At 52.0% G+C, this 21,890-nt stretch overlaps 2 protein-coding genes across 3 annotated transcripts in view; both read left to right on the plus strand.

Moving 5' to 3' along the window:
* Window positions 1–167, plus strand: part of TMCO3 (transmembrane and coiled-coil domains 3) — a 29,193-nt gene extending 29,026 nt beyond the window's left edge. For both annotated transcript variants that reach the window (XM_065895867.1, XM_065895868.1), the window contains one exon: window positions 54–167. In XM_065895867.1, the coding sequence (XP_065751939.1) occupies window positions 54–167 (114 nt within the window). The remainder of the gene's footprint in view (window positions 1–53) is intronic.
* Window positions 168–13,603: 13,436 nt separating this feature from the next.
* The window catches only part of TFDP1 (transcription factor Dp-1), a 30,178-nt gene continuing 21,891 nt past the window's right edge, over window positions 13,604–21,890 (plus strand). Inside the window, exons 1-2 of the mRNA XM_065895895.1 lie at window positions 13,604–13,655; window positions 14,524–14,598. Of these exons, the coding sequence (XP_065751967.1) occupies window positions 14,587–14,598 (12 nt within the window). The 5' untranslated portion in view covers window positions 13,604–13,655; window positions 14,524–14,586. The remainder of the gene's footprint in view (window positions 13,656–14,523; window positions 14,599–21,890) is intronic.

Genomic DNA, 21,890 nt, shown 5'->3' on the forward strand with positions numbered 1-21,890 from the left:
CACCGTGATGTGGAGACACGCCCCCGGCCGCGCTGACGCCCCGCCCCCGGCAGGTGTACCTCCTCATCCTGAGTGTGACCACGCTCAGCCTCCTCCTGGCCCCGCTGCTTTGGCGAGCGGCCGTCGCCAGGTGTGCGCCGCGGCCGGAGAGAAGGTCCAGCCTCTGAGGACCGCGGCCAGGCGACCGGCTGGAGCTGGCACCGCATTCCCGGACCTCAGAGTCTCCCGGAGCCCGCCTCTGCGTGCAGTGATTATGCACCGTGTACGTGTAACTCTGTGTTTTACAAATCGCCTTGACTCCTTTGCCTGGATGTGCCTTTTCTTCAGAAATTAATGTCAACTTTCTATTGTTATTTCATCAGTTCATGTTTTTTTGGTAAGGAAAAAAACTAGGAGGCTTTTTTATTTATTGTACAACTTGTAAACTGTTGGTCGATGTTTGTTATTAAACGTTTCTGTGACGTGAGCTTTTAATTCTCACAATGTGTTTGGAAAGTTACTTTTAATCCTTAAAGTCTGTGTTTTCTAGAATGAGACAAGTTCTTCTAAATGTCTTTTGCTTTTTATTACAATTTTAAACAATACTTTCATGTCAGTTTTTATCAGGTAAATCATTCTTTTAAAATATTTGGTTTTGAATCACAAGACTATGCATTCCTTAATAAAAATCATTTATGATCAGTATAATTAATTGAAATTTATTGAAAACCTGTTTTTTTAATTAGATTTTTATGTTGAACTAATCTTTGTCAGATTTTAAAATTAAGATGCAAAAAAAAGGTGGGCGGGAGCTTCCCTGGCGGTCCAGTGGTTAAGACTCCATGCTTCCCCTGCAGGTGGTGGAGGTTCGATTCCTGGTCAGGGAACTAAGATCCCGCTTGCAGCATGGTGTGGCCAAAAAAAACAAAAGAAAAAGAAAATTAAGGTGTCTCACCTATTACCTCACTTTTATAGAGACTAAATGAATGCAGAGCTATTTGTATAGGCTGAGTTCTGACTTTGAATTCTAAAAGTGTGTTGGTGATTATGTGCCCTTTTTTTTTTTTTTACTTTTGATGATTTTTTTTTTTTTTGCATTCCATATATTATCCAGTCTCACATGCTCACAGGGGCGTCAGCAATTACAACAGCCTCCTTGTCTCCCAGCTCTGGCAAGACAGCCACAGCTGCGGCCAAAGTGTGCCCCATCTTAGAAAACCACACAGCTGAAGATCTGACCCTTACACACATTTCCCTAAGGGGTACCTAAGTTGAGTTTTCCTATAAATACTGCCTTTAAGAGCCCAATGATTTGTCCAGAACACTTGGTGTAGAGGGACAGAGATGTTAGGTGTGATTACAGATCGCAGATGTAAATTATGGGTTGCAGTAATACTAACTAAAACACGTTAAGGTGAAGTAAATTGTATCTAGTCTGAAGTAAATCAATGGAGAAATGATGTAAACGTGCTTATTTTTAGAAACTAGCATTGGTTTTATTGATTTTTAAATCATTCCACATGGTGCCATTCCCTCCGGATCCTTGGGCGGAGTGGGAGGTGTTAGCTGAGGCACCAAGGCCCTCCTGCCTTGCCTGTAACCCTGCACCGTGTCTGTCTGTGTGCCTCTCCCTCCGGCGTTGTTCTGTTTTCTCTTGTGTCTCCAGCACCCACAGCAGAGCTGGGACCTCTTAAATTTTGTTGAATGAAACCTATCTGATCTGCTGACATAAAGCTTTCCCTGAAATGTGGAACTAATATCACTCTGTGGGACTGAAGTAATTAATAAAGATGCACACTTTGTGACAAGAGGAAATGCTGTTAGAAAAGCCCTGCTCCTTGGAGAGGTCTAGACCATCAGGACTCCCCAAAGCCATGGGGGCTTACCCCACCAGGCCCACTCTGCTCCAGCCCCAGGATTGGCCTCGTCACCTTTTACTCACCGGTGTCTTCACCCTCACCTCTCTTTGTCCTTATCATCTGTAAACTTGCTCCAGTCTGCCCCCATGGTGAACTCACAGAGCCCTCTCTCAACCCCTGTCCTCTCTCTCCCCTCACCGTGCAGACTCGCAGAAGGCTCAGAGCCCTTCTAACCCCCGCACCTGGGGCTGCAGGCTACCTGCCTCCCAGATACCAGCATTGACCCATCACCATTTCCTCTGGGCCTGTGTGTGGCCCAGCAGAAACTCTTCAGGCCAGAAGGAAGTGGCATGATACATTTAAAGTGATGAAAGGAAAAAACGTACAACTCAGAATACTCTACTTAGTAAGGCTGTTATTCAGATTTGAAGGAGAAATGAAGTTTTGCAGATAATCAAGACATTCTCCAATTTAGATCACATGCTAGGCCACAAAACAAGTCTGCCAAAATTTAAGAAAATTGAAATCATATCAAGCGTCTTTTCCAACCACAACAGTATGCGACTAGAAAGCAACCATGAGAATAAAAACTGCAAAAACACAAACACATGGACACTAAACAATGTGCTACTAAAAAACCAGTGGGTCACTGGAGAAATCAAAAAGGAAATTAAAAAAAAAAACCTGAAGACAAATGAAAGTGGAAACACAATGATCCAAAAATCTATGAGATGCCGCAAATGCAGTTCTAAGAGGGAAGTTTAAAGTGATACAAGCCCACCTCTGGAAACAAGAACAATCTCAAATAAACAATCTAACCTTACACCTAAAGGAACAAGAAAAAAGAGCAAACAAACCCCAGAGCTAGTAGAAGGAAAGTAAAAGAGCAGAAAGAGAGAAGAAAAGATGAAGAAAAGAGAGGAGGCCCAAATAAAATCAGAAATGGAAAAGGAGAAGTTACAACCAACACCACAGAAATACAAAAGATTGTAAGAGATGACTATAAATGATGATGCACCAATAAAAAGGACAACCTAGAAGAAATGGATAGATTCTTAGAAACGTACACTCTCCCAAGACTGAATCAGGAAGAAGCAGAAAATATGAAAAGACAGATGACCAGTAATGAAATTGAATCAGTAATCAGAAAGCCCACAGGAAACAAAATCCAGGACCAGATGACCTCATGGGTGAATTCTAACAAACATTTAAAGAAGAACACATATTCTTCTGAAACTATTCCAAAATATTGGAGAGAGAGGAACACTTCCAAACTTATTCTGTGAGGCCAGCATCACCCTGATACCAAAACCAGACAACAATATTCCAAAAAAAGAAAATTACAGGCCAATATCACAGATGAGCATAGATGCAAAATCCCGTACAAAATATTTGCAAATGAATTTGCAAAATCCTGGACAAAATATTTGCAAATGAATTCAACAACACATTAAGAGGATCATACACCATGATCAAGTGGGATTTATCCCAGGGGTGCAAGGATGGTTCAATATCTAAATCAATTAATGTGATACACCACATTAACAAATTGAAGAATAAAAAAACCACAAAACATGATCATCTCAATAGATGTAGAAGAAGCTTTCGACAAAATTCAATATCCATTTATGATAAAAACTCTCAACAAAGCGGGTATAGATTGAGCATACCTCAACAGAACAAACACCATATATGACAAGCCCATAGCTAATATTATACTCAACGGTGAAAGCTGGAAGCATTTCTACTAAGATCAGGAACAAGATGCCCACTTTTGTCATTTTTATTCAATGTATTATTGGAAGTACTAGCCACAGCAATCAGACAAGGAAAAGAAATAAAAGGCATCCAAATTGGAAAGGAAGAAGGAAAGCTCTCACTGTTTGCAAATGACATGATACTATATGTAGAAAATCCTAAAGATTCCACCAAAAGCCTATTGGAACTAATACACAAATTCACTAAAATGGAAAGATACAAAATTAATATACAGAAATCTGTTGCATTTCTGTACATTAACAGTGAACTACCAGAAAGAGAAATTAAGAAAACAATCCTATTTACAATTACATCAAAAAAAGAATAACATACCTAGGAATTAATCTAAGGAAATAAAAGACCTGTACTTGAAAAACTATAAGACATTGATGAAAGAAATTGAAGACAACACACAAATAGATATTCCATGCCCATAGATTGGAAGAATTACTATTAAAATAATCATTCTACCCAAGTTAATGTACAGATTAAATGCAATCCCTATCAAAATACCAACGGCATTTTTTTTTTTTTTTACAGAACTAGAACAAATGATTCTAAAACTTGTGGAAACATAAAGACTCCAAATAGCCAAAGCAATCTTGAAAAGGAAGAACGAAGCTGGAGGTGTCATGCTCCCTGATTTCAAACTATACTACAAAGCTGCAATAAACAGTATGGTACTGGCACAAAAACAGACACATAGATCAGTGGAACAGAACAGAACCCAGAAATAAACCCATACTTACTTGGTCAATTCATCTGTGACAAAGGAGGAAAGAATATATTATGCAAGGGGGAAAAGACAGCCCCTTCAATAAGTGGTTTTTGGGAAAACTGGAGAGCTACATGCAAAAGAATGAAATTAGAACATTTTCTTACACCATATACAAAAGTAAGCTCAAAATGGACTAAAGACTTAAATGTAAGACCTGAAACCATCAAACTCTTAGAAGAAAACGTAAGCAGTACACTCTGCCATTGGTCTCAGCAATAATTTTTTGTTCTGTCTCAATGCAAAGGAAACAAAAGAAAAATAAACAAATGGGATTACATGAAAGTTAAGGAAACGATCAACAAAATGAAAAGGTAACCTACTGAATGGGAAAAGATATTTGCAAACAATGTATCCAATAAAGGGTTAATTCCAAAATATACAAAGAACTCATACAACTCAACATCAAAAAAAAAAAAAGGAATAAAACAGATTAAAAAGTGGGCAGAGTACCTGCATAGACATTTTTCCCAGGAAGACATACAGATGGCCAGCAGGCACTGCTGGTCAACATCACTAACCATCAGGGAAATGCAAATCAAAACCACAAATGAGGTAGCATCTCACACCTGTCAGAATGGCTGTTGTGAAAAAGACTACAAATAACAAACGTTGGTGAGGATGTGGAGAAAAGGGAAGCCTTGTGCACTGTTGGTGGGAGTGTAAATTGGTGTAGCCACTATGGAAAAGAGTATGGAGATTCCTCAAAAAATTAAAAAGAGAACTACCATATGACCCAGCAATTCTACTCTTGGTATGTAACCAAAGAAAACAAAACACTAATTCAAAAAAATACATGCACCCATATGTTCATTGCAGCATTATTTACAGTAGTCAAGATGTGGAAGCACCCTAAGTGCCCATCAATAGATGAATGGATAAAGAAGATGTGTTATTTTTATATACAATGGAATAATACTCAGCCATAAAAAGAATGAAATCTTGGCCATTAGTGAGAACACAGATGGAACTAGAGGGTATGCTGAGTGAAATATGTCAGAGAAAGACAAATACTGTATGGTTTTACTTATATGTGGACTTTAAAAATGAACAAACATGACAAAACTGAAACAGAGTCATAAATACAGGGAACAAACAGGTTGCCAGAGGGGAGGAGCGTGAGGGAATGAGTGAAATAGGTGATGGAAATTAAGAGGAGCAAACTTCCCATTATAAAATAAGTGAGTCACGGGGATGAAATGTACAGTGTGGGGAATATAGTCCGTAACTATGTAATACCTTTGGTGACAGGTTGTAACTAGACTTACAGTGGTGATCAATTCATAATGCATACAAATACCAAGCCACTGTGTTGTGCACCTGGAACTAACATCGTGGTATTCAATAAGACAACAACCACAACCACAGAACGAAGACTAGCTGCGGCAGGATCCCCAGGAGTGATGAGCACTTAGATCAGAGGGGAAGGTGTGACCATGTAGCATCATACCAGCCCTTAGCAGTCTGGCCAGACTCCCACACGGAAGAGAGAAGCTTTTACCTCGTTGAGGGCACTGATATGCCATCAGCTTTAACATAACCGTCTGGGATAGTCTGCGTGGATATGTAGGCAAACAGCTAAGGCACGACCGGAGAACGCCTCTACACACCATGGACCTCAGTAGAGAAAGCACAGACTGGAGTCCAGTGTACAGGTCAGAGCATGCAAGTACCTAACAGATATACTTGTGTGTGTGTATATATTGTTCTATTAATGTGATACATGACATCGATTGATTTTCTTACGTTGAACTATCTTTGCATTCCTGGAGTAAATTCCCCTTGGTCATGGTGTATAAGTTGATGAAAAATATGAATCTACAAATCCAGGAAGCTCAATGGACTCAAAGTAGGGAAAAGTCAAAGAGAGCCACACTGAAACCCATTACAATCAAACTCGAAAGACAAAGACTGAGAATCTTGAAAGCGATGAGATGTGACTTATCACTTACGAGGGACTCTCAGTAAGATTAATAGCCAGTTTCTCATTAGAAGCCATGGAAGTCAGAAGGCAGTAGAATAACGTATTTGAAGTACTGAAAGAAAAAAAAAATAACCTGCCAATCAAGAATTCTATATCCAGCAAAACTGTGCTTCAAAAATAAGGGAGAAAGTAAGCTATTCCCAGGTAGACAAAAGCAGTGGGAGTTCATTTCCACTGGACCCATTCTACAAAAGATGCTATAGGGAGTCTTTCAGGTTGAAATGTAAGGACACTAGACAATAACCAGAGGCCATAGGAAGAAGTGAAGACCTACGTGAAGGGTAAATACACAGGCTAATGTAAAAGCCAATATTGTTGTATTTTTGATTCTCAACTCCACTTTTTATTTTTCCTACATGACTTAAATGGCAAATGCATAAATATTATAAATATGTTACTGAAAAAATAATGTATAAATATGTATTAATATGAATTAAATTCCCATATCACAATACATAGATTGGCAGATGGATAAAAAGTAGAATACAACTATATGCTGTCTACAAAAGACTGACTCTCAACCTAAGGACACACAGGTTGAAAGTGAAAGGATGGAAGATTTTACCTGCAATTTGTAACCAAAAGAGAGAAGGGGTAGCTGTACTAATATCACACAAAATAGATTTTAAGTAGAAAATTGTTACAAGAGACGAAGAACATTATATGATTATAATAATGATAATATAATGTCTCTCGTCACTTGTCACGATGATAAAAGGGTAAATTCGCCAAGAAGATATAACAGTTATAAATGTACATATGCTAAACATCAGAGCTTCTAAATGTATGAAGCAAACACTGACAGAATTGGAGGAATAGGCAGCATACCATAATACAGGAGATTATAACACCCCACTTTCGATAGTGGATAGAACATCCAGAAAGAAGGTCAGCGCGGAAGCAGCGGACTAGCACGGCGCTATAGAGCACTGCCACCCGACTGACATACGTAGAACACCCCCCCAACAAGAGCAGAATACACATTTTTCTCAAGTGCACGTGGAACATTCACCAGAGTGGGGGCCTTGGAGACGTCGCCTCCACTTTGTGAGATAGCAGTGCATTAAAGAATACGTCGCACTCGGAGTCTGTTTACTCAGGCGCCCCTAGTTTCTCACCAGCTCAGAAGCAGGGGCAGTCCACTGAAGAATTTTAAGCAGGAAGTGTCATGATCTACTTTCCGTTGTCTGTAGTGAGGGGCCAGGGCAGGTGCACAGAGGTGTGGGTGGTGGTACTGACTGCAGTAGGAGGTGGTGGGTACCGGGAGGTTACTCACCTGGCCTGGGACCGTGGAAGAGGCACAGCTGAGGGGCCCTGCAGGAGCCATGGACAGAGGGGGTTGCAGCCACCAGCCAGCGTGGCCAGGAAGAAGGTCCAGTGACTGCAGGGCGACAGGTCGGGGTGGGGAGGGGTGGGAAGAGCCCTCCAGGGACCAGGTGGGGATGGGGCAGGACCAGCAGGTCTTCTTTCCTGGGAGTGTGTCCTCTGTCTTCCTCTGGGGACTGAGCTCCCAGAGCACCCCAGCCCCTGCACGCCGCCCACGGCGCGGGCACGTTTTCAACCCGAGCGTGTCCGGGTGCTGGTCTTGTGCCCTGAACGTCTGTCCGTGTCTCACTGTCGTGTTCCTCTGCAACTCGACCGTCAGGAGTGCTTGCCCCGACCTCCCTGACCCATCCCGTCTGTCCAGCTGCCCAGCCTGCCCACATCCGCCTTCCCGGTCCTCGCCTGGCGCCTGTGAATTTGGGCCAGGGGCTGCCCCTACCCCTTCCCTCAGCGTCCACCAGTGCAGCTCTTGGTAGCAAACACTTGCGTTTTGGAGGCTGTTGGTGTCTGAAGCAACTCCCTATAGTGAGGAAATGTGCCCTCATTAACATTGGCAGGAGGCGGGTGCCACATCCCACCCTGGGAGCCCGAGGGGCACTGCCACCAGGAGCTGGAGAGTAGAGGAGGCCCACCCAGGCCGAGGCACCTGTGCACAGTTCTGACTCTGGATCAGGAGCTCTGGCTGGGTGCCTCCAAAGCCCTTCCAGCCTCCGCGGCCCCATCTGTGCACCGGTGCTGCTGGGTGGGCGTCCGTGGGCGCCCAGCTTCCTCGGCCCTTCTTGTTGTTTCTGAGTCCAGACCTCAAGTGACCCCTGACTCTGTGGCCCTTCTCGGTCAGTCCCCAGAGCTGTGCTCTGCAACCTCTCCTCTGCCCACCACGTGCCTTACCTCTCTGAAACACAAATCTCTCTTCATCGTTCAGAACAAACTGATAATTGTCTCCTAACGCCCACTCTCTGCCCCCTTTTTTTTTATAGAGCTCGAAATGCTTGGCAGGTAAAGGACCCAGAATGATGACTGCATTTCTAGCATCACTTACAGCCAGGTGTGGCCCCAGCTACGCCAGTAGGACTGTTACGGTCTGAATGTTTGCAGCCCCAGTGAGGTGTGAAAGGTGAAAGGACATGCCACTCCTTCGGGAGAAGCTCTGGGAACAGGGCAGAGGCTTACCCTTTCACCTGGGAAAGCTACATGCGTAAAGGAACTCTGTCTGTCCCAGGAGGACGTGGGTGAGGAAGTCAGGAGAAATGCGATTCAGTGAAGGGGACTGGGGTGTAACCTGCACAGGCACCTTACTTGTCTTCTGTGTTTCCCTGTCACCTCCCGCGTACCCTTCTTTCTTTTGTCTTTAGCTGGACGTGGTCTTTAAGCCTGAGTTCTAAGCCACTCTGGGAGTTACTCATCTTCTGCTAGGTGCTCCCCTGTACACACGAGGTACACACGTTCACCTTCGGCTTTTCTCTTGTTGATCTGTCTAAGGGCCACAGCCTAGAACTTAGCATAGAGGGGAACTTATTTTTCTTCTGCTACAGGCGGTGTTTGGAGGTGGGGGTCTTTAGGGGGTAAGTAGGTCATGGGGCAGAGCCCTACAAATGGGATTAGAGCCCGTGTTAGAAGAGGCCAGGGAGCCAGCTCACCTTGTCTGCCCTGTGAGGGTAAAACGAGGCAGCCGTCTGTGAGCCAGAAAGAGGGTCCCACCAGAACGGCACAGGCTGGCACCCTGATTCTGGACTTCCGGCCTCCGTAACCATGAGAAATAATTTCTGTTGTTTATAAGCCACCCGTATGTCGTGTTTGGTTGTAGCTGCCCTGCCTGAGACACAGATGTAAGCAAGCAGCTACAGGCATTTCCCAAGATGTGTCCTTTTCTGCATGTGCAGGAACACACACATACTCCCATGTGTGCACACGCACGCTTGCACACGCACACCTCAGCTGGTCATAGCCCGTCTCAGTGCCACCTTTGTTGTGAAGCCCTCCCTGACTGCTGCAGGGGACACAATCGTTTCTGGCTCTGGGCTTCCACAGTTCCAGTTTCCAGTCATGAAGAGAGCCTTGCCCCCGAACGTTGTATTTGATTTGTGGCAGTCTGTCTCTCCCGTTTGACTCTCAGCAATCCTGTATCTTCTTTCTTTCTTTTTTGGCCGTGCCATGCAGCTTGAGAGATCTTAGTTCCCCAACCAGCGATCGAACTCTTCCCCGCCCCCCGCCCGCAACGGAAGCACGGAATCCTAATCACTGGGCCGCCAGGGAATTTCTGATCGTGTCTTACTAATCTGCGCAGTGTCGGCACTCAGAAACTACCTAGCACATGTTCCGGCCTCAGAACTGTTAGGTGAGTGAGGAGTGTAGGACAGGTAAAGCTTTTGAAATTGCGGCTTGTCTTCTTGTCAAAGAACCACATTCTCATCTACTTATTTCTCAGCTAAAGGAATCTCAGCATTGGAGAGGCTGCGATTACTCGTCCAGGGTCACTTGACTTCCCTTCATCTCAGCTCCATCTAGCAGGTTGGGCTGTAGGGCCCTTCTCTGAATCAGCAAGCTAAGTGGACAGCAGTGGGGAAAGGACCAAAGGCTTCTGGTTCTACACAAAGTGAAGTTTCCTAAAACTGTGCTGTGGGCTCCAGTGCTTTTCCTCCTGGCTGATGGTGATGGATTCTGTCGAGGGAGGAAATGACATAGGAGAGGTGGGCCTCCATCCTTACATTGTCGGATTCCGTGGAAAACAACCTGGATGTCACCTTAGACGGAGCAACACCGAGTCACCCGGAAGGAGCACTGGGGTGAATTGCGGAATCAAGGGGCAAAGGAATGAAAGGGGCTTGAGTAAATTTGAGTCACGTTGGATGCCGTGATCTTCTAAAATTTGTCAGCTCCGAGGGGAGCTCTTCGAAGGACCATGGCTTCAGCCTGTAAGTGGTTGTGCAGGTGTTTAAGGTGCTAAGGACATAGTAATGCTGGAAGGCCGAGGACTGACCCTTCTTCCCAGACGGGGACTTGGCTTTGACCAGGAATTTTCAAAAGGAGTCGTGATGTAAGGAAGGGAGAAACACAGACGTCTTCGTGTGTCTGGGCGGTGGGTGGGGCTCAGAAGTGGTGACCTCCGTGGGGAGAGGACCAGCGGATTTTTCCTGAGGTTTGCAAACAAGTCACCCAATTCACTTCCATTTCATGTTACACACAAATAAGTAGAAAAAAATTTTCTAAAGATGCCGTTACTGATATTTGGCCAAAGAAAATGTCACTTGTCCATATGCAGAACCCTGCCCGTAAGTCCCACGAGCCCCTGCCCCCCTCCCTGTCTTCCCACCTCTTGATGTCACCATTGCCATGGTTACCCAAGAAGGTGGAAAACAGAAAACTGCTGGAGAAAAGGCCAGTCACTGAGAAGGGAAACGAAGACAAACTGGATATCTAACAAACAGATTTAGAATTCAGATTTTCAAGGGATTAGAAAACTTTCTCTTTAAAGGAGAGTTTAATGGGGGTGGGGGAAGGCTTTATATCACACTCTGAGACTCAACAGAGCAGGTGCCCAAAGAAAGAGGAAGCTTGTGAGAGGTGAGCCGTTTTCCTGGGAAGGACTGGTCACTTCCTTCTAATAAAACACAGAACAGCACCATTTTCCTGTGGTGTCCTGGACGACACAGCAGTGATACAGCCCCTGGGAGGAGGAGCGAATCAGCACTGAACGGAAGCGGCACTACGGGCTGTGCTTCTGTACACCCCCCGACGCAGACTGGACGTGGAGCGATCAGATGGACACGGGCGTGCGGCTCATCACACACCAAGGTTACTGTTCTGCCAGCCTAGGGGTTTTAAGGTGAGGCAGTGGCAAAACGCCTTTGGATGCTCAAGCCCAAATTGTATTCTGTTACCTTTTAACACAGGCACAGGGGCTCTGTGGGGCACCTGACTACAGAGGCAGGGAGGTTCCACGCAAACCAGCCTCAGCAGCCTCAGTGCTGTGGTAGCTCCTGCGAGTTCAGAATGTTTCACTAGTGACTTCTGTGCAGAAATTATTTTGAATATGAGAGCTAGTTATCTGTGTCAATGTGGTTGAATTACTGGAATCTTGACTCTGTAGGGAGAGGTCTAAGAGTCGAACTCTGGTCCAGCGTTTCTTTCTCACTCTGAGCCCCCAGCCCTCACCAAGAGGCTTGCTGCCTGTGCACTTGGGTCCAAGGGCTGGGAGTGGGCTTCCACCTGCTATCTGTGGGTGAAGATTCCAATATAGTAAACAAGAAAGAATTCCTGGGAAAGAACTGTGGGGCTAGTAACACGTGACCACTTGAGGAACAGAACGGAGGGCTGTAGGTTCCAACACCATGGGGCCCTGCTGACCATTGGGGAACTGTGTACATTTCACCACAGGGAAGCGAGGTGCTCTGCCTGCAGGAAAGCAGGACTGTCCCTCTGAAGCCTTTTATTCCCCCCTTCTCCTCTCCATCCCTGTTTCTCTAAGAGCAGTGCACTAATCAGAAAGAATGGGAAGATTTCTGCTCTTCAAGAAACCAACGCTAAGTAGGGCATTAACAGTTCAAGACTGGAGCGGTGGGACTTCCCTGGTGGCACAGGGGATAGGACTCAGTGCTCCCAATGCAGGGGGCCGGGGTTCGATCCCTGGTCAGGGAACTAGATCCCACACACATGCCGCAACTGAGTTCACGTGCCCCAACTAAGGAGCCCAGCCGCAACCAAGACCCCGTGCAATCATATAGATAAAAAAAAAAAAAGACTGGAGTGGCTTTGCCAGCTGGTGTGGGCATAATCAGCATAACGGTGGTTAATCGTGAAACGCTACCAGTCCTGGGTGGGGGCAGCGACACCCTAGGTGCAGGGAAGGGGCCTTCTATCCACCCTCCAGTCCTCTGACGAGGCGCTGACATTTGCACTGGCTCCCAGGCCCCGCCCACCCTCTGCTGGGTCTCCGGCAGCCGGCCCCATGCCCTGGCCCTGCCGGTGGTGGGCTACAGCAGGGACAAGTGTCCAGGGCTCGGTATCCGCTAGGTCCAGTCCACCCGGCGATAAGGAGCAAACCCGCACCCTTCTGCCCCGAGGACACGGAATCTGGCCAGAGGCCGGGCGTGGGCGTGGAGGCCACCGGCAGGGCAGGAGCAGGAGAGCACCCTGTGGACAGGGCCCTCCACGCAGCGCGCGCACACACCTAGTCTTCTCCGTGCACCTGCACAGGCACACGCCTGGCCTCCTCTCCTTCCTGTGCACGTACACATGCACCCGCCCATACACAACCACGGGCACAAACCCAGCCTGCTTTTCTCCTCCGCGAGCACACATACACGCTGCACACACACGGGAACCCCGCTCCTCCAAGTCAGCACATCCGCACGTGCACGCACACACACACACACACTCGACCCCTGTCCTCCGTGTTCGCATGTATACCTTGCCCCTGGCTGTGCACACACGCACGTGCACACCCATCGCTTGGCCCCTGTGTGCATACACACTGACCTGCACACCTTGCCCCTGTTCCCCGTGTGCCTACACATGCATACACACCCCCAACCCCTGTCCCCCGGGTGCACACACATCCACACACACCAGGCCCCTGTCCCCCGAGTGCACACACACGCACTTGCACCCTGGTCCCTGTCCCCCATGTGCGCACACTCGCCCGTGCACCCCCGGCTCCCATCCCCCGTGTGCGCACACGTGCACACATCCCCGGCCCAGCTCCCCCGCGCGCGCACCGCCGCGTCCTGGGCCAGGCCCTCCTCTCCGTCCCCGGTCGGCGCGCGCACACACACACGCGGGCACGCGCAAGCGCAGCCCATCCTCTCGGAGCTCGAGCGCGGGCCTCCGGGCGGGAGGGGGAGGGGAGGAGGGGGAGGGGAGGGGGGAGGAGGAGGAGGAGGGAGCCGAAGGCGCGAAAAGGCGCGCAGGCGCGCTGCGGGAGCCGGGCCGCCGCCCACGTCACCGCGCCGCGCACGTCACGCCGCCCGACGCTCGCAGGGTGAGCCCCGCGCCCCGGCGCCTCGGCAGGGCAGGGACCCCGGCCGAGCGCCGCCGGGACCGCCGCCCTCAGCCCGCCCGCCCGCGTGTGCGCGCCCGGTGTCCGCGCGCCGACCGCCCGCCAGGTGCGGCGGGCCGGGGTCCCGGAGGGGCGCGCGCGCTGAGCGCCCGCGGACCCCGCCGCCCCCCGCCCCCGCGCCGCGTGCGCCGACCCGGTCCCCGCGCGCCGAGGGCCGCCGCGTGGGCGCCCAGGTGACCGGCCCAGCGGGGTCGCGGGCCGGGGTCCCGGGCGGGGCCTGCGGGCGGCCTCCAGGCGGAGCGGCGCGCGCGTCCGCGTCCGCACCCGGCGGGGGTCGGAGCGGGGCGGGTCCGAGCGCGCGGGGTCTGGGGCGCGGGGTCCGGGCGGCGCCGGGCCCACCTGCCCGCCGACTGCCGGTTCCGGCGCGCGGGGGGCGCTCGCGGGTGGCGGCCGCGGCCTAGTGACAGGCCGGAGGCCGGGACCCCGGAAGCCCACCTGTCAGAGTTACCGGTCGGCCGGTGGTCGCGGGTGGGCCGGGAGCGCCCGTGGGGAGCGCGTGTGCGCGGGGCCGCGGTGCCAGGCTTATCCGCGCGGGGTCTTTGTGCGCGTCAGGGAGGCTGGGCGGGCATCCTGGTGGCTGACGGGCTTCCCTGCCTGGGATGACTTTAAAGTCACCAAGGTAGGGGGCATTTCTGGGCTGCGCGCGCTCTGGGGATGGGGTGTGAGGGTTTGGAAAGGAAGGCACCTGCTACCCGGAGGGGCAGTGGGGACAGCGGTGGTGCTGGGGGAACGTTGGTGTTACTTCTTGTTTCATCCTTACTCATTCCTCGTTTTTCCTTCTTCTTACCAGAAAAACCATTTTTCTTCTCTGGAGGGTGAACATTTATAGCATCGATTTCACGGATCTGGTAACATGGCAAAAGATGTAAGTATGTTTGCTTCCTGCTGGACAGACGTTTGCCTAGTGCTATGTTCTTGATAGGTTCCCACTTTGTTTCAGAATGACCACGCATAAACCACAGAAGAGTTGATTTTCAGGCTTTTAAAAGCACATGAAACAAGGCAAAGGTGAAAAGAATAGGAGAAACCCACAGCTTGTGTGGAGCCGTGCGCTGGCCTCTGCCTGGGCTTTGCAGGCCTGAGCACCGGGCGGTAAGCTCCGTTAGGAGGCTCAGTCGCAGCCCAATCTCTGGGTCTTTGCCGACGGTTAACTTGTAAATCAATCATGCCTCCGTGGGAGGACACCCTGAGTGCATGAGGGCTGGGCCCGGCCCTGGGCTGCGTCCTGAGCACCTGCTTTGTGTACCTCGTGGGAAGTTAGTTCAGCTTCGATCCATAAAGCGCTAAGCACTGCTTTTGGCAACTCTTTTTCTCAGAAAGAGTGAAATTCGGTGATGAACAAAATGTGGTAAACAATTCTACGTCAGCTTTATATTTGTTATGAACCTGTAGAACGTAGTGAGTAATTTTTCTTCACATTTTGCAAGAAATAGGCTTTTAGGCCCCCAAATATATTTTATGGGCCGTGTAGCCCTGTACTACCCTTGGTAATAGTTAACTGAAACCCCAGCTCTGTTCGTCAGTGTTTCTCAGAATGTGCTGTTCTGTGAACATTGGGGAAAAGAGGCCGTGGACTTATTCACTCATTAATTGTACGGAAGTACAGCCCGAGACACAGCTGGAGGCATGAAATGTGTCTGTGTCTGTGGGACCACGTAACAGGTGTGAAGTCCTCCCGCCAGCGTGTGTGGACTCGGGTGCCCCTGTGTGGTGTCTGTGGGTATGAGTTTATCATCTCTGTCGGTCAAAGGCCGTGCCTGCTTCTCTGCTACGTTCGCCCCAAGGACGCGGGCCGGGCAGCAGGCGCGCAGTAAGGGCGCTGCGGTGCCAGGGCTGGTGTTTGGGGGCCGAGTTTCTTGCCCTCCTGTGTGAACCCCCGGAGGAGAGCCGTCTTCCGCCTCCGGGGCTTCTGGGGGAAGTAAAGACGGACGGTCGCGGCCCCGGGCCCGGCTGCAGGAGGAGGACTGCTTAGCGGCCTCTCCCGATGGTCCCTTCTGGAGACACAGCCCCGCAGAGCGCGGGCAGCCCGGCGGCTGGGTGGAGTGATGCAGGACCACCCGTTGCCACGTGAGTAGGTGACACCGGCCGTGGAGGTCGGTGCCATGGTGACACCGGCCTGAGGAGATGCAGGTGAAGTGGCCTTGCCTGTGCCGAGCTGGGGGCCGTCACGTGTGCTGGAACCAGGTCTCGCTGGGGCTGGGGGTCGGCGGGCTGGAGGCCACGGCCGGGTCGGGGCTTGGCCCGTGTCCCGCTGCCTGAGTCTTAAGGAGGGTGTGACGTTTGAGCCTGGGAAGCCGACCCTGGCAGCCAGCGGTAACTTAAGCAGTGGGGCCTCAGTGTGGTCTCTCGTGTAAGATCAAAGCCCCTTGAGTTGAAGGGGTGGTGGGCTGGGACTCCAGCTCGACAGAGCTCTGGGGGCTCCGTGGGGGACTGTTGGGGCTGGAGGGGGCTGGGACGGGGCAGCGTGGGCTGTCCCCCTGCGGGTGGGCCAGTCTCCTGGGCACCTGGAGCTTCTCTCCACCCCGTCGTAGGTGCGTCGGGCCCAGGGTCCTGCCCCACCGGGCCGAGGACCCCTGCGCGCTGCCGGCCTCGCTCGGGGTTTGGGGTTTGCCGGAGCCGTGACAGTGACGCCGGCGGTGAGGGTGGGGCAGAGTCGGGAGCAAGCGGCGCGTTCCCCCTGAACCCCGGAGGGTGGGGGTGGGGAGGGCGAGGGCACAGGCCGGTGGCGCCTGAGGCCGAGCTGCCTGCCCGCCGTGGGGCTTCTGTGCCTAGTGCACGAAGAGGTGAGGTCTTCGTGTGTTTTTCTAAAAGGCGTCTGGACAAAACGCTGTCGTTCCCGTGTTTGACCATTTTCCGGCAATACGTGGAAAGAAGCCTGGTGGCTCGGCGGTTCACCGCCACCGTTCCCTTTGGAAAGTGGGTCTCCGCGCCGTGCTTAACTTCCCTGGCCCCTTCTTTGCTCCCGGGACCCTCGGCCCTCGAGTGTGGGACTCCCACCAGAGCTCAGGGACTGTCCTTAATGTGCACGTGGCGGTGTTGCCACGATTTCCTGTGACGAGGCCCGCGGGTCAGAGGCGCGCGGGTCGAAGGTGGTGGCGACGCTGTTGGCGGCGCCGTCCTGGGGCTGCCTGCTCCCTCCCCCACGGGGACTTGTCACCCTGCTGAGTGGAGATGCAGTTCATTGGTTATTGATTTATGAATCTGGGTATCTGTGGGTTTTATTCTGTGCCTCTGGTCCCATGACAGATCCTGATGGGAGGGTTTCCAGTGCCCAGGACGCTCCTGCGGTGAATGTAGGCGTGGAAGGAAATGTGAAAACTGTCACCGTCAGAGATGTCTCATTGTACTAAAAATTGCAGTTGTGTGACGTAGAGTGGATGGCGTCTGACGTGCATGTGTGTCTGTGTGTGTTTCCTGAGCGTGTGTGTTTCCTGAGCGTGTGTGTGTGTGTGTGTGCTGTGTGTGTGTGCTGAGCGTGTGCGCGTGCTAAATGTGTGGTGCACGCGTGTCCCTGCCTGGGCTGCCTCCCCTTCAGGTCTGTGGCCCTGATGAGTGCTTTGGTGCCATTGGCCTTTGGAAGACTGTGGGTTTAAGATAAAGGGCCTGTGTAGTGGCTGTAGTTGTTCTAGAACTGGACTGGAGGGGCCGCAGGGAGAGAGCCCGTGACTAGCCCCCGCCCCCGGCCGTCGGAGTGACCCTCGGAAGGAGGACACGGGGCTGGCGTCCCCACTGGGAGGACCAGTCCTCCTCCAGCGTCACAAAGGTTTGAAAAGAGCAGGTGGGGGGTAGTCGATTCGTGAAATCTCAGGCCTGCGTTTGCGGGGATGTTCCTGGGACCCTCCCCTCCCTGCTTCAGGTTGGGGGCAGAGGGCAGGTGAGCCGCGGTTCAGCCCCAGCAGTCCCGGGAGGGCCTGTGAGTTGCCGTCAGGGCTCGGGGGCCTCACCGTGGAGCTGCTCTGTGGTTGCACTTTGCTTTCCGTGAGTTTATGGAAAAACCCCTGGATTGTGTTATTGAGGGCAGGAGACCGAAGAAACACGCGTGGAATCTAAGCCTGTGAGGGATGCGTAACAAGGCCTGGTTTAATGAGCTTGTCTAGAAACACACGTCCTGAATGCTGTTTCCCAGGCCTGGGCCTCGGTGATGAGATTCGGGCCGCGGAAGGGGACCTGGGCTGGCGGGACCGGCCGTGTCTCTCAGGCCGTGAGGTGAGGGCCCGCCGGGCGCTGACGGCGCTTCTCTTCCCGCTTGAGGCACGAGCGAGAGAGCTCAGCCCGCTCCGGCGAAAGCGGTGAAGCCAACACTGCTGTGCTTGTTTGTCGACGGGCTTTTCCGGTTTCGGAATCACCTTTTTTCTCCCCGGAATGAAGTTGGAGAAACTCTGAGGCCGTGTGAAGAGCAGGACGCTGTGGCAGGACCAGCAGTGCCGCCCTGGACCCCGCGGCTGCGTCGCACCTGGTGGGAAATGCTGTCTGTCTCCTGGTACAGCCAGGATGCTTTCTTAGCCCTGCTCCTCGGTGAGCAAGTCACCCTGGGGTGTGCTGTGGACCTGGGGCTTGGCACCCGGCCTGACGTGCATTGTGACCCCTCGGGACGTTTTCCGCACACAGTCCCTTGCTGGAAGCCCTTCTCTTTGGCGTTGAGCAAGCCTCGTTTTTCTTCAGCGTAGAACAGCGTGGTTCTTGCTCGGACGCCAGCCCTGGCTTCTCCTCCTGTAGCTCTGTGCTGTTTGTTGAGGGGGTCTAGGCCTCGGGGGGAGCGGGGATGGGCCACAGCCCTGGGTCACTCGTGGCGTGAGGGCCAGACCTCTGCAGTGTGGCATCGCGTTGGCCCAAGTGGAGGTGGGACTCAACCCGGCCCCTCTGCTCAGACGGGCACGGCCGGTACGGAGTCTGTCTATGCTGTGCGGGCCTGGACGGGAGCCGGCGGTGGTGGCTCAAGAGTCCTGGCACTATCTGGGCCCGGAGCAGACGTGCTGCACGGATTTCGAGGGTCCGGGGTGAAGTTGGACTTATTTCTCTCAGCCTCTGTTGTTTTTTTTTTGTTTGTTTTGTTTCTGTTTTTGTTTTTTGGGTACGCGGGCCTCTCACTGTCGTGGCCTCTCCCGTTGCGGAGCACAGGCTCCGGACGCGCAGGCTCAGCGGCCACGGCTCACGGGCCCAGCCGCTCCGCGGCATGTGGGATCCTCCCAGACCGGGGCACGAACCCGTGTCCCCTGCATCGGCAGGCGGACTCCCAGCCACTGCGCCACAAGGGAAGCCCAGCCTCTGTTGTTTGAGCTCAGGACTCTGTCCATCAAGGTCCTGTTTTCACAGGATCCAGATTTTAAGGGGATTCTGGTTTGACAGAGTGAAACCCCTGGGCCTCCCTTGGGCCCTGAAACGCAGCACCTCCTGACACCTGTACCCCGGTGTCCCGACAGATGACTTCGTGTCACCGAGGGCCCAGAGGGACACGGAGCGCTTGCTGGATGATACCCAGGGTGGGATTCTGCCTGTGGACCAGGCCGTGGGCCGGCCATGCCGCTCTGCCTCCCTGCCCAGTCACAGGTGACAGACTTGCCGGCCCTTCCTGGCCCATCCCGCAGAGGACTCGCCACCCCAGGGGTTCTCTGTGGCAGCCGTGAGTTTGTCTTTGCTGGTTGACGTCGCACCAGCAGGCTTTTTGGTCACAAACCTTGGGTTTTCCTTTTAGCAGAAGTTCCGCAAGGAACAAGTGTGAATTACTGAAAAAGTTCAAGGAATGTTTCTCGTGATCGTAAATGCATTGTTAGTTGTGCCAGAGTTGGAAAAGCTCCAGGAAAACGAAAACAAGAGAAAGAAGCCATCTGCCAGCCGGCATCTGAGGGGGATTGTTGGGGGTTTGTAGGTTCTTCCTGTTGGATCTTCACTTAGTTGTACGTAACAAAGGTTTTACCCATGTGTGAACGTTCTGTGCGTCCCACGTCTACCCCGTCCACGTCCGTGTGCTGTCGCTGTTTCCCCCAGTCAGGCTTTCTCTTCTCCTGTGTCATCTTTAGCAGCTGTGCGTTTATTTGACACGTTGGGGAATCGTAGGTGGTCACTTACTGAAAAAGTGACCTAAAATGGGAAATAATAAAAAATGATACATTCCTAAACTCATCTTGTAAAATTCAAACACATATGCTTGCCCTCCCGGCCCCCTGGCTGTAGAGCGAAGGCCCTTTCTTGGCGAATGGGTCCAGCGATTCACGTTTCTTGCATAAACCATAGCCCGTAAGGCCCAGCTTTGATTTCTGCAGGATGGAGGGAGGACGTAGAGGACGTTTAAAGGTGCTGAATGCGACCTAGATTGTTTGCAGTTTTTTCCACGCGTTTAATAACAAATATAAGCGGCACAAGGGGGCGTTTGGAAGCGAACACAGCCGAGTGGTGGCCTGACACGCGGGTCTTTGGAGGGTCCTGAAGGGGTGGGGCTGGGTTAACTCGGCAGAGCCCCTCTGTTGTGTCCCCTGTGCCCAGGCCCCAGCCGTGGGGATTCTGGTGGCTTCCAGTTCAGTCTTCTCACGTTTGCACAAATCCACAATGATAGCCCAGGACGGGTTCCTGGCAGTGTAATTGCGGGTGGACGCTCACACACGTGTGCGCCGTGCCTGAGGCGTCCTCAGGTGACTTCCTGGGGCGGGCGTGCTGAGTCGTATCTACTCCCATCAGGTTGTCGGAGCCCATTTTAACCGCCCGTTTTTAGCACCAAGTTTGCTAATTTAAAAACCCACAAACTCGCCCCATTTGATGGGTGAGGTTTTAAATTCATTGTTTTAGTTTGCATTTTTTGATTCAGAGATTGAATATGTTCCTTTTAAGACATCACGTTTCTTTGTGAATCGAACGCGCCCCGTGCTGCATCCTCCATTCGGGTGTCGATTTCCTGTTGATTTGCATCCACTCCAGAAACTAAGGATGTTCGTGAAACCATCGTTGTCATTTCACGGCAAAACGTTAAGATTTGGTTCTTCTGCCGTCAGCACGAGTGGCAGATACACCATCATTTCAGGCTACACCATGGAGAACACACCAGAGTTCACACCTGGAAGTTTCATGTTAAGAACAGTAGTTTCCAGGTGTCTGAACGTTCTTCCTTCCCTGTCGTCCCGGTGCAGTGTGACCGAGGCCGGCACGGGTCTGTGTTCCTGCCCGTCTGGGGCCGTGGTCTCGGCCTCAGCTGTTACACGATGGCTTGTCCTCTGCTTCCTGGTCTTGGGGACTTGAGTACCTGGCGTGGGTCTCATCTTTATGTTGTTTCATTTGCATTTCAGAAAAATCAGGGTTTGAGTGAAAATGTCTCATGCTGAATCGATGGCATCTAGATCTGATCAGAGCTCTGGGGGTGAACACCCACTCATGCAGCCGAGGGCCCCAGGCCACCAGCATCGGGGTGCAGGGAGGACCCTGGCTGCAGTGTGGACGTGCCCGTGGGGTGTGGGCAGCAGGGACTTGTTGGGGGGAAGGGCCTGCTGCACTGGGTTAGCGTTCCCCTTGAGGTGCCGCGGCCGGGCACAGTGGGTAGGAAGGCGGACGAGGGGCAAACCCAGAACAGGCCTTGGGGGCTTTGGGGAAGGGGAGAAGCCCGCCCAGTGGGTCAGCCTTTCTGGTCCTAAAGAACCTGAAATCATGTTCGCCTGGGGGCGACTTGCAGATGGGCGGGGTCCTAGTCTCCGTTGCCTGGCAGAGGCTATAGCCGCTGCAGATCTGCCGCAGAAAGGCCAGAAAGCAGGACGGAAGCAGGTATGTAGAAGTTGTCTCGGAGCCGTGTCACGTTTTCTTAGGACAGTCTTGCGTTTGCACCTGTTGTGGAGTGAATTCGCTGTTTTTCTGTCCATGATGAGTGAGGCTGGTCAGATTGTGGGTTAGAGGCCGCGTCCTTCTAGGGAGGGTGAGGCCGGGTCTGACGGGAGCCCCAGGACCTGGTGTTGGGGGCTGGGAGTGGGGCGGCACCTGCTCTCTGGTGGGTGGAAGGTGATGGTTTAGACGATCTGCGTGGCGCTGGGAGCAGCTTGGGGGGCGGAGTGGGGGGAAACGCTCCTTCACACGTGGGTCTCTGGGGACGCGGGGGGCTCTGATGCCCTACAGGAGGCCCTGAAGCCCTGGCATTTCCGAGCAGGGCGTCAGGGCCCCTAAGGAGGAAGCAGAAGACGCGGG

Source organism: Phocoena phocoena, chromosome 18 (assembly GCF_963924675.1).
Source record: "Phocoena phocoena chromosome 18, mPhoPho1.1, whole genome shotgun sequence".
Classification (NCBI taxonomy): Eukaryota; Metazoa; Chordata; class Mammalia; order Artiodactyla; family Phocoenidae; genus Phocoena; species Phocoena phocoena.